The sequence below is a fragment of the Rosa rugosa genome, chromosome 3 (genome assembly GCF_958449725.1).
Source record: "Rosa rugosa chromosome 3, drRosRugo1.1, whole genome shotgun sequence".
Lineage (NCBI taxonomy): Eukaryota > Viridiplantae > Streptophyta > Magnoliopsida > Rosales > Rosaceae > Rosa > Rosa rugosa.
The window spans coordinates 30,978,752-30,991,920 of record NC_084822.1 but is presented as its reverse complement, the minus strand read 5'-3'; the positions used below and the strand labels follow the sequence as shown (position 1 = coordinate 30,991,920).

Sequence of the window (13,169 nt, the reverse complement as noted above, 5' to 3'; positions counted from 1 at the left end):
TCTGTGGAGTCAGTTGTGGAAAGACAATGCGCGTTAGAAATTTAATCCTAGTCTCTCCTTTTGGAGCAAGCTAGTGGTGCCAACACTATGTTGATAGTTATTATTCCTTTGAAGTTGGGACTAATCTCCCAATTCTAGGAAGTAGCCTTTAAAACTCGACTGACCAGTCAATGCTAGTAAGCAGTAACTATCACATTGTCACATGGGCTTGAACGTCTCCGTCTCTATTATTCTAAGTATTAAAAACAGAAACCCAACCTCTTCATTTATGGATATGATGTGTGACCCATAATCCTATACCTCTAGACCCTCCCCCATCCCCCATCCCATTGCAATTTGCTTCTTTCTTTCCTTTGTTTTCTTTTGATACGGGTGTACCCATTTGCATTTGTTGGAGCTGATTGATGAATTGGTTGTGAATTATCAATTTGGAAAAGCATATGGCATTTGTGATATACATCCCTTCATCTCATTAACAATGATATTATGAACTCTACGAGGTAGAGCCTGTGGTGAAAATCGCTAGGTTTTGGTCACAGAAAAAACCTAGCATACATACCATGTGTGCTGGTGGGTAGTATTTGGTTCTATTGTTCCATTTTCTTCATTCTTTTGGAACCGGAAGAGAAGGAAGGGAGGGAAAGGTGGTTTAGTGCAATAAGGATATCTGGAAACAGTGGTGTGGTTAAAAAGGACCTAAAATAAAAGAGGTAGTTACAAAGAGTTAAATGTAGTACCGTTTTACATCTATGTAACTTGTACCTCTATGTGGTTTGCATGAAATAATTTCAGAATTTGATAGTTGATAAATGTACGGCCCGGGTTTGTTCCAAGTCGTCTTTGATCTTTTGTCCTTCTATAACCCAAGTCTCTGCCGGTCGTGTATGGTAGGTCATAGGTGTTTAATGCGACGGGTGCATGGCCAAAGTTGACACTCAATTGGGGGAAAGAAACAGTAACTTTACCACCTTTACCTGTAGGACTACTACAACATTTACCTTATACACATTAACGGATTAACTCACTTCCTTCAAAAAAAAAGGACACATTAACTCACTAATAGGCTAACGTTCTTGATCTTCGGTCTGTCTTCGATTTGGTGATCTTCGACATCAATGATTTTCAGCCAAAACTGAGCCCTCCAGAAGCCTCCAGCTTGATAGGACGAGATTTTTGGGGTATGGATCATCGATTAGTTTTGCTTTGAACAAACGGTTTAATTTTAAGATGCCTCATTTCATCAAGTATCACTTATCGAGTTATTAATAACACATGTTACGCAATTACTAAGATCTATCACTTTCTTTAGTTGTAAGAGGTGTAGAGTTCGTCCAAAAATTGATTGATAAGGATATAAATGAAAGGGGATTCACTAATGAATACGGAAAATAAAAGTCAAAAGAGATTTTCTTTTCAAATCATTATAGTATGCATGTGATACATTAATAACTTTCGTCATAAATACTCTACATGTGTAAAAGGGTTGTTTTTCAGAGAAGAAAAACAAAAATCATAAAGAATTGAGTAATGCACATGTAAAAAACAGTTAATCTAAATTATGGTTCTTCATCAAACACATCGCAACTTCAAAATGTCACCATAACAAGGCAAGACTAAGGACGAAGACGATTAATGGTGGTGGGGGATGAAGATGAGAAGGGAAAAACCGACATTGCCCCGCCTCGTCGCCATCTGTATCTAGCCATCTAGGCGTGTTGCATTTTCGATTTTTTTTTTCAAATTTGGAATAGCAATTTTGGAAAAGAAGCCAATTGTTTGAAGGCAAGTAGCAAAATTGAAAATGTGAGATGTCCTTCATCATGGAAGCAAGATCAAATCCTTCATGCAACGAGCGGACCCCTTTTCATTGAACCGCCACAAAAGCACCTTTCTTTTTCTTTTAATTTTTAGCTTTGGATGCCTTTTCCTTTTTCTCATGCATGAGTTACTATCACGTCGAGCTTGTTTTCAATCTTTTCGTGGCATCTTCAACAGCATATGCCTAACATCTTAGAATTATGCTCATACATTATCAACCACTTCTGTAATCTAAGACGTCAAGAAAGAACTTGATTAAACATCGAGTATTTTAATTAACAGAGAGAAGAGTCGAGTTTATCAACCTTTATCTGACTGAAATTAAACCGTGGTCAGCCCTTATTAGTAGATGTTAATTGGGATGATTCACATTAACGTTGATTTATTAGACACTTCTAATTAAAGAAGTACAAAACATATGTTATCGTTCTATATAACTGTAAGGATAAAGTATCTATAATCTCTATGTGTCGGTAACATTACAAAAAGATAATTTTGCAAAACAGTTAAAAATATATATATATTTGGCTAACCAGTTGGTCCATATATTTTTTTTTTTTTTGAAATGTAGTCGGCCCATATTTATAGAGTCAGTCAATCTTTAAATTGAACTAGTCTACTTGAGGTAGTGATACATTGATGTACTCTAAATGAACACGTTAGTTATTTATCCATAATTTGGCAAAACAGTTAAAAAAATAATAATACTTGGCTAACCAGCTATGGTTAACATTGGCTAACCACAACTAATAACAAGAGGACACATGTCCAATAACCACCTAAGGCCTCATTTGGGATTGCTTCGCTTTTAAAAAATTAGTTTTTTCTAAAATTCTAGATTTTATTGTGTTTGGTAAATAAATAAAAAGCAGGTTTAATTGAAAATTATAGATCACTGACAGCAGATTTTAGAATTAACCCAAAGGTTGCTTTTAGAAGCTGTTTTAGATCAAAACACACTCTAAAGTTGTTTTGTGTACTGACAACACTTTTAAAAGTATTATCTACCAAACACGAAACTGTTTTAACTCGCAGCTGATTATCCTCACAACACAGCAGCAATAGTTTTTTTTTTAAAGTCACAGCAATCTCAAATTAGCTCTAAAAATGTTTGACAAGAATGTGAAGAAGATTCTCCCACAATAAACTATGAATATTATCCTTATTAAATAGACACATGTCATCTTATTATTGACTATGATTAGCCAAGTATTATCCTTAAACAAATGTGTTGATTATGTTGAACAACTGTCCTGCAGACCCAGACATATCCTTGAGAAGAAAACAACACCCAAGACCAGACAGTGCATACATCCATATATGATAGCCCTAATCTAATCGAAATAAACATCTAATTCTTTCTTACATTAATTGAAATGAATACGTATCCTCCCTCTTGTTAATTGTTAATCTGTTTCTTTGTACAAAGAGTCCAGGTCAACTTGGCTCTCTCTTTGACTTCGATGGCTCATACTAAAGCCAATATTATAAGTTTTCTGAGATTTCAGGCTTATGATCCAGAAAAAACAAATTTAATTTTCATTCCTCTATCAGTAGTGGCGGACGCATGATTATATTTATGTGGAGGCGAATTTTTTTTAAAAGAAATAGAATGAACCTCAACAGAAGAGATAGGTTAATATTTGCTATTAATACTTTCACAACTTCACAGTAAGAAAAAAAAAATCCAATTCATACATTTTTCTGTAAGAAAGAAAGAAGAAGGACAAAAATGCATTTCTTAGCAAAACATAACAATTATCAATCAAGACAACTCTAATTATATATTAAAAACAAAAATTCTGGGGGGGAAAAAATAAGAAGAAGATAATGGCAATCACAACTCGCAAAGCACATGTATTAACAATATACAACTATAGAAACTAAAAAGAATTTTTTATTCATTTCTTTTATGTTTGTGGGCTAGCAACACAGTTTTTTATTAATACTACAGTTTTTTATTCATTTCTTTTATGTTTATATTGCTTTTCAATGGGGTGAAACAGTTACTATGAAGCAGATCAAACAAAACCAATAAAATAACTGGGGCAGTGGCCCTCACTGGGTCTTTAGCTCTAGTGTCGGTGTCTTGGAGATAATATTTATTTTCCTTGTACGACTTGATGAAATAACAAACAGAGAAAGACTAGGTAATCGATCGATGTCGTTGTTTGTATATATAGAAGACTTTAGACTGATGATAATATAAATATATTGATAATGAGAGACAAATTACAACTAATCAACTTTGTGATGCCCACTGGTCAGGGTATATATGATCACATAAATATGTAATGTAATGTAATAATGTATTGTACTGGCATATGCACTGGGCATGCATATACTCCTATTAGCCAATTATATAACACTATGCATCGTTTTCTTGGTACACGTATTTTGCTGTCACAATGTAAATACAAGCGAATTTTTTCTTGAATGTGTGGAATCAAATGAAATTTGAAGGATCGTGCTGCTTTCTCTCACTCCACAAGTCAAACCTTCAGCACGAAGTTGTGCAATTGATGCGCTTTTGTTATTTTTCAAGAGAACTAGAATGAGAAAAGAAAGTTAAGAGGTAATAGTACCAGGATATTTTTAATATGACAATACGTACGGATAGATAAATAAATATGAACGATACATAAACTTTTTAAAGAACAAAAATTCCCTAAATTATTCAATTGATTGCCCCCCTGGAGAGCTGCAGGTCTTTGCCATCCCATGTGTGGTAGCTCATGCTTAAACCAATTGGTTTGATCCGATTTTGATTATTTGATAGGTGCAAATTTAGAGGTTGATCTAGAATGTAGTTCAATAATTAGAAATGCATGTTGTTTTAGGTCATTTGGGGCAATCATATTGGCAAAATAATAGTAAAATTGTAATAGCTGGAATGAGATAGCCAAAACTAAAGTTGAATATGATGCAATCATTAATTATAGATAATGATTCAAAAATCGGCTGATTCTTTAATAAGCAGATGATGATCTAAAAGTTAAAGAGTTCCGATGATTTGCCCTTAGAAAATGTTTAATTGGAGCTCCTTTACACAATATATACCTTTTTTGTTCCAGATACATGGCTATTCATTTTCATCAAGAACCGATTGAAAGTTGAAACTATAATCTCTGCATATATCTCCAATAATAAGAGATCCCCTAAATGGGGAAGACTTTTCGAAAAGAATATATGTACAAGATGAAGTACAAATTAACAAAATAGAAAGATTTAAAAGGAGAGGGATTGATATAGGTCTCCGAGAAAAGAGCCAAGGATCAGGCTCTTTTAAAGTGAGAAATGCGTAAATTTACGACAATTTCATAAAATCTAGATGCTCCATATTATCTAATAGTCTTAACAGTTGACACATCACTTTACCACCAATTTTTGGAATTTTAGTCTAAACACCGTAATTTGCCTTTAACTTAAGAAAAAAAAAAAATTTGGGTTTTGACGTGCTCTTTCTCCTTTGCTGCATTGCTCAATTTGCTCTTTGCATGTGCCTCCCATGGAAACTCATCCATGGTTGAAGAAAAGAAGATACTTTGAATCATGCAACTGCATCTGTTTCGAGTTCCAATCAAAAAAATTTCAAATAACCGTCATAATTAAAGAGTTAAACTTTAAACTCTACAAATTTATGAAACCCTAGCCTTATCAACGGATACCCCCATTTGCTGAAGTGAAGTCCTTAGTTTGTTCCACTCCTAGATGATTGAATAATCTTGCATTATCAACTACCTCATTGGAGTTTATCAATAAAATTTTAGTATAATCGTGTATTATCATTTTGACCTGTAAACCAATAATTTTAGAAAGATTTTCTTCAACCATGGACTAGTTTCCATAGAAGCATAGAGAATGCTGAGTTTTCTCTATGCAGCACAGAGAAAGAATTTTGACACGCACAGGATGAAGTTCACGTCAAACCTTTTTTTTTTTTTTTTTCCCTCAAGTTACTGTGTTTAGACTAAAATTCCAAAAAGTAGTGGTAAAGTGATGTAATAACTGTTAAGATCGTTAGATTATATGGAGAATCTAGATTATATGAAATTAACGTAACTTTACGCCTTTCTCATTTTAGAGGAGCCAGATCCGAGAGGGAAAACCCCAAAGACCTGCAAAACTATATCTTCATAGATAAGTAGGGATTTTCCCCATCTCCTTAATTGGACAAAGGAGGAACATATTAGCATAATTAATTTCATATAAAGATATGTTTTAATAGCAACTTGGCAAACAAAGCATTACTAGAAGAATACAAGCAAGTAAAAAACTTTTTGTTTGGCAAACAAAATCAATTATACTCTATAAAGGCAAACCTCAAGTCACTGTACTTTACTACTCAATGAATAATGATTGGACGATTTTACCCCTGTATGTTGCAAGATTCTCTCTCTCTACCCGGCATTGCTGGGGGGCTTAGCGACTAGTAAAATACTATAGGACCAGCTCTCAATGAGTTTATACGGTGCACATGTATTAATATATGTTGAGGGATTACTTTTAAGCACAAAAATGGTGTTGCATTATTGACCAATTTCCGTGATCATATATATTCACACTTCCATTAATATTCTTATATAATCGTATCAAAATGCTCCACATGCTTGGTACTCAGCTCTCCACCTCTCTTTTCAATTCTGACTAGCTCGATCGAGCGAGCCTCTTCTAGATTCAGATCGATTTGTCTGCAATCACATGCCGACTCCTTTAAATTCCAAGACCAATTTAGTTTTTAGAAATTGCCAACACTTTTTCCTTTGCTTTCTTTAATTGTAATCTCACTAACTCCCATCAACTTCAATTTTTATATATCTGTTTCACAAGCTTTTATCAAGATGGGAAGGACTTTGTGATGCAGAAAATCATATACAATGTCATAAAAAAAATTAAAAATTAAAAATTAAAAATCATATACAAGCCAAAACAGATCAAATACTTTAAAGGGTTTGACCACATTTTATAATTAGGATAAATTTTTAACCATACTTCTAGTCCTTGCTAGCTAGCTAATTAAGCTTAGCTACCATGAAATCTGACCGTCAACTTTTTACGTTCCAATATCTGTTCACTGAGTTTATCCATATATTCCTAGCTCGTTGAGAGCTGAGACTTTCCTTTTCATGTTCTTAGCTGTCTTCTTTCTTCTCTTTCCACACTTAGTGTTTTCTTCCTTTACAGAAGAATCGCGAAACTCGGCTTTATGAATCTTTTCATTGTTTTATTTCTCTATGACTCGATCTAGATCTGCCCTAAAAAGGAGAAAATGCATGTAGCTAGGCTCGATCAGTACGTCTTCACCTGCTACTACTAGTCCACTACAACGTACTATATGAGAACTTAAAGGATTGATAGCAACATTTTCTTGACCTTAGCTCGTGCCGGAGGACCACTGAGCTATGATTGAAAATTATGCATGTATATAACTATATATGTAGCCGACTTTAACTTGTTGTGCATGTTGATCGAGTTTCGATTTAACTTTGTCCATGAATATAATGAACTTGTAGTAGTACAAACCCCACAGAAAAGGAAAAGTTGTGTAGTGCTTGTAGGCTCGTAGCTAAAAACATGAAAAGAATTGAAAGGTAAAGATGATGAAAGGTTGAAAACTGAATTGGTTGTCATTATCATGGTAATTGCGGTCCTGCTATTTGGTGCAATAGTCAAGTGAACCCAAAATAATATTATTATTGGAAAAATTCCACAAATTGTCACTCAACTATGACTCATTCGACACTTTAGTCACTGAAGTTTCAAATATATCACTTTGGTCACTCAACTATTACAATGTCAATCATTTAAATCACCCAAAGAGTATTTTTTATAATTTTTTTTAATGAAAAAAATTAACAAAGTGACTTAAGTGATTGACAATGTAATAGTTGAGTGACCAAAGTGATATATTTGAAACTTCAGTGACCAAAGTGTCGAATGAGTCATAGTTGAGTGACCATTTGTGAAATTTTCCCTTACGAAAATATGAAACTTCATTGGCAGTAAATATTCTATATTATGACAAAAATAATCAGAGATCTTGAAATTTGTATATAAATTTTTTTTTTTAAAAAATCTATTCTGTAGAATGAAAATTTGTTCAACCAAACACGTGTGTGTGAGATCATAACTAATATATTGTTCCTCAATTCAACCAAGCATCTGCCATCATATCAATTTTTCGACAACTATGTTCACCCTCATATAGTCATATGGTAGCACTTGTATTGGTACATTATCGACCTTATATTAACAAGTAACATTATGTTACTTGATTTGAAATTTAAATTTTTGAAAAGGTACTATCCTAAGTTTGTCCGCATGGTAAATTTTAGGTGGATCTCTTTTTCTTCTTTTTTTTTTCACTGCAAAAAGTACATGAAAGGATAAAAAAACGTGAAGTAGGTATAAATATATGCTGCATAACCTGCTTTATTTGATAATGCGCTATATATTTACAGTCCTACCACTTCAAATAAATTGATATGATTGTCCTCCGTACAAAGAAAAAGTACGTAATTAAGTTTAGGTTAGAACTCGCTATCACTAGTAATACTGTTTTTTTTTTACATGAAATTCAACAATTACATGTGTATGGGGACGTAAATGGGCAAAAGATGCATACCAGTCGAAATAATTTGACTGGATCGAAGATAAGTCCATGACAGCCATCCCTAGCTACTTCATTCTTAGTTCTGTTTAAAAATTGGACTTAATAATTCTTTAAGAAATTATTAAAATTCTGGTCCAAACAGCTCACCATCCATGTTCCTGGATTCGAAGTTGGAGACTTGGGGAAACTTGTATTTCCTCATTCTAGCGGTGATCAAAATAATCTGAAAATTAATTAGTGCATTTTCAATCTTGTTTAATTAAACTTTTTTTTTTTTAGGGAATTGTTTCGATCTCAGTCTATGTTATATTAATTGTTTGGAACAACAAGTTAAGAGTTAAGACAAATATCTAGCTAGCACTGATTGCAATTATGAAAGCTAGCTAGTTCGTATTTGGAAATGACTAATTAGTGATAAAAATGTCTGATTAAGTCAAATAGGCACTTTAATATCTGTTATCCTCATCCTCCCCAATATAGTCAGAGAAAAAATATCAAGTAATGCCATGCAAAATGTGACTGTGACAGACCAGAGAGAGAGCGCAAAGCCGCCTGGTCCTTTCCTCAGCAAGAATCAGAGAAAGTTAGGCCAACCACACACATTTTCAAAGCTCGTTCTCTTTCTCAATGATTCATAAAATAAAAATAAAGAACAAGTAAACAAGCTAAGCTATGGAAGAATTACTCTTTTTGACCTATGGCACTGTATTGTACATTTGTACGTAATAGGTAGCTAGGTTTATCCTTCTAACAGTTCAAGTTTCGCAGCTTCCATTCAATCAACAAATTCCAGTCAATACTTGGCCCCTCCATTTGTATTATTTTTATCACTAATCTTGTTTTCACACAAGAGGATTGATTATTGGGCATGTAATTTTGGCACATGATGATTATTATTTTACCCTAGTTTGATTAGATGGGTAAAGACCAAAGCTATATAAAGGTTGCAGAGGCGTTGCATATAGAGCAGAAAACCAAAATCCCTTTTCTTAACCCAACAGGATGGGGAAAATGGGGACCTCTCTAGTTTTTAGTCTTCTAGTGGCAATACTCGCCTTCGCCTCGCAAACCTCGGCAAACTACCCTTACTCCTCTCCTCCACCACCTGCTTCTCCTCCTTACCACTACAAGTCGCCACCGCCGCCACCGCCGCCAGTGCACTACGCACCACCCCATCATCCTTACTATCCTCCCAAGTCACCGCCTAAGCCTCCGGTGTACTCTCCACCAAAGCATCCTTATTACCCTCCCAAGTCACCGCCTAAGCCTCCGGTGTACTCCCCTCCTAAGCAGCCCCATTACCCTCCCCACTACCCTCCCAAGTCACCACCTAAGCCTCCGGTGTACTCCCCTCCTAAGCAGCCCCATTACCCTCCCCACTACCCTCCCAAGTCACCACCTAAGCCTCCGGTGTACTCCCCTCCTAAGCAGCCCCATTACCCTCCCCACTACCCTCCCAAGTCACCACCTAAGCCTCCGGTGTACTCCCCTCCTAAGCAGCCCCATTACCCTCCCCACTACCCTCCCAAGTCACCACCTAAGCCTCCGGTGTACTCCCCTCCTAAGCACCCCCATTACCCTCCGCATTACCCTCCCAAGTCACCACCTAAGCCTCCGATGTACTCCCCTCCTAAGCACCCCCATTACCCTCCCCACTACCCTCCCAAGTCACCACCTAAGCCTCCGGTGTACTCCCCTCCTAAGCACCCCCATTACCCTCCCCACTACCCTCCCAAGTCACCACCTAAGCCTCCTGTGTACCACTACAAATCTCCACCACCTCCACCTCCATCACCACCACCACCAAAGGTGCCTTACCACTACAAGTCTCCTCCACCACCACCACCACACAAGAAGCCCTACCACCCACACCATTCACCACCACCACCCAAGAAGCCATACCATTACTCATCTCCTCCACCACCACCACCATCTCCACCACCAAAGAAGCCATACCACTACAAGTCTCCACCACCACCACCACCACACAAGAAGCCCTACCACCCACACCACTCACCACCACCATCACCAACCCCATCACCACCAAAGAAGCCATACCACTACAAGTCTCCTCCACCACCAACACCAGTCTACTCACCACCTCACCACCCCTACTTCCCCCCCAAGTCACCACCTAAGCCACCAGTCTACTCACCACCCAAGCACCCCCATTACCCTCCCAAGTCGCCACCCTCACCAACTCCACCAGTGTACTCACCACCCAAGCACCCTCACTACCCTCCCAAGTCACCACCATCCCCAACACCACCAGTGTACTCTCCACCTAAGCACCCCCACTATCCTCCCAAGTCACCACCTTACCACTACAAGTCTCCTCCACCTCCTTCTCCTCCTCCACCACCACCACTCAAGCCTTACAAGCCTCCTACTCCTCCCGTTCACACTCCACCGGCTTACATCTACTCCTCACCTCCTCCTCCTCACCACTACTAGATAATGAGCTCACTTGCCTCCTGGTAATTAAGCTAAATCTCTATTGTCAAGTTCAGTAATTTGCTACTGTTTCTTTTGAATAAAGCATATCTTAACCTATGCTGTTTACATCCATTAATTACAGGTAACAGTGAAGAGGAAGAAGAAGAAAGACGTCCAAAATAAAGAAAGGGGTTGTCCAAGGAAAGAACCTTACCAATCATGCATACGAGTGAGAGCAGAAAAGCTAGCGAGTCTCCGCGTGTGATGTGAATGTTTTTAATAGTTTTTATTATTAATTAGGAGGAAGTTTCATCATCAATCTTTTCATTTCTATGTATTCGACAGTTGTTGTGCACTTCCCATCTTCGATTAAAGAGTTTATATATATGTATCCATGTCGTTTATTTCAGCCTTATTCCCAACGGAGACGTACGTGAATAATAAAAATAAATTAATGCCACTTCCCAAATGTTCCTTTCTCTCTTCTCAAAAAAAAAAAAAAAAGAAGTTCCTTTCTTCTATTTCATTAGTTTATTTCAGCCTACCTCCCAATTATCACATGCTTACTAATTTTTCATCATTTTTTTTTTATCAAGTCAAAGTCAAATGTTACAACTAGTCTTTCGTGAATTGAATTCACAACTTCCCACTTATAAAATAGAGACTATGCCACTAGATCACATGGTACTGGGCTAATTTTTCACTATTTTCATCATGAGTTGTTTATGATATTATGATGTTTATCATATACTCATTTTACATTTAATTGAATTAAAATTACAATTTAACTAAACTAAATTTACGACATTGACAAAAATACCACATTTATTTTATACTATTTACACATAATTAAACTAATTTACACATTAATAATAATTTGTTCATAAACTTATAAAAATATTATAGGTGAACTAATTACTTCTAATAAACTAAAATTACTTAGAAATGATTATTTTAAATGATAACAATAAATTTATTGTTATATATGTGAATGTGTGGATCATATATAGATAGATACTGTAGAATTTTTCTTTCATCATACCCAGAAGAAGATAAATAAAGTAAAAGCTACCCTTTATTCTGAAATCATGCATATATGTAAATATTCATATGAAGGCCAGATGAAGGGACCCTCTATGCAATTGAAAATCTGGAAACAGGAAAACGTGTCACCAAAAGGATCAACATGCAGATCCATATCATGCATACTTATGCTTTCAGAGATTCAATTCTTTAGAAATCTTGGAGTGGATTAGTTATGGCTGGAATTTAGCTTTTTATATACCGGCATATATATTATATGCAGAAATTCATCTTCAACGTACATGCATTCGTTGAAAAGTTGCTAATGGGACAGATCAGATTTGTGTCTGGAGGGAAAGGTTATTATATAATATATTCAGACCAAAAAAAAAAAAACAAGTAGACACTTGTCTGATGGAGTAATACATGTATTTTTCTAAGACTGTAAGAATAACGTACATGGACTTCGATGCCTGAACTGATATTAAAAGTATTCCTTGTTTCCACTATGACAGATTCAATACAACTGTCATGATTTTAATTAAGTGCAGTAATCATCTTCAGCCCAAAACCTAGCTACGTGGGTTTAATTTTATACACAGATTTAAAAGTAACCGTTTTTACCCTAAGAAGTTAAAAATAGGTTGTACAATAAGAGCCAGAGCCAGAGCCAGAGCCAGAGCCCAGAGGTATTAATTTCTACTGAAACTGAGTACCAAAAGCAGATCGAGTAAATTGTCTCCGGTAAAAGCTGCAAATAATAATGGAAATGCTCAGAAAGCAACTGTGGCCTGAGTCCCTGACATGAGTCAGTCAGTTTGTCTTCTTCTTATTTTCTACTGTAAAGAGTTTAGAGTTTGGAGTTTGGAGTTTGGACACATCATAGCTTCGATTCATGGACGTGGCTCAAGTTAAGAAACTAGAGAGTCCAGAAGCTTGAAGCATGCCATGCATTATTCTCTGCAAGCTTAGCTAGCTGGCTAGTCCACAGCTACCTTAGCTATATATAGTGTGCTGTGCCATAGAATTTTCGTTAAGTTAAACAACTGAACATTGTTGGTGCTCTGTTCATAACTCTTATCTCCAAATAAGTACAGGGAGAGCATTACTTCTGGGAATTATTTTCATAAAAATTGGACACCGATTCAAGATGGTTCCCATCTCCCCTACTAAATTACCGAAGTCAGTCTTCATGTGCACAGCATTAGCCATGTGTTAATACATGATAATTTCCGAGTTTCTCGTTTACCTAGCGATTTTTGGGCTTTCATGGGATTAG

The 13,169-nt window shown here is 36.2% G+C and overlaps 1 protein-coding gene across 1 annotated transcript; it reads left to right on the top strand.

The window, feature by feature from the left end:
* The first annotated feature begins 9,388 nt into the window (after positions 1-9,388).
* LOC133735748 (extensin-3-like) lies at positions 9,389-11,327 on the top strand. The gene is made up of 2 exons (XM_062163185.1): positions 9,389-10,908; positions 11,010-11,327. Exon 1 carries the CDS (start codon positions 9,434-9,436, stop codon positions 10,883-10,885), a length of 1,452 nt encoding a protein of 483 aa, XP_062019169.1. The 5' UTR covers positions 9,389-9,433; the 3' UTR covers positions 10,886-10,908; positions 11,010-11,327.
* Positions 11,328-13,169: the final 1,842 nt, after the last annotated feature.

Coding starts and splice junctions, on each gene's coding strand:
- LOC133735748 (XM_062163185.1), top strand. CDS start 9,434: ATGGGGAAAATGGGGACCTCTCTAGTTTTTAGTCTTCTAGTGGCAATA.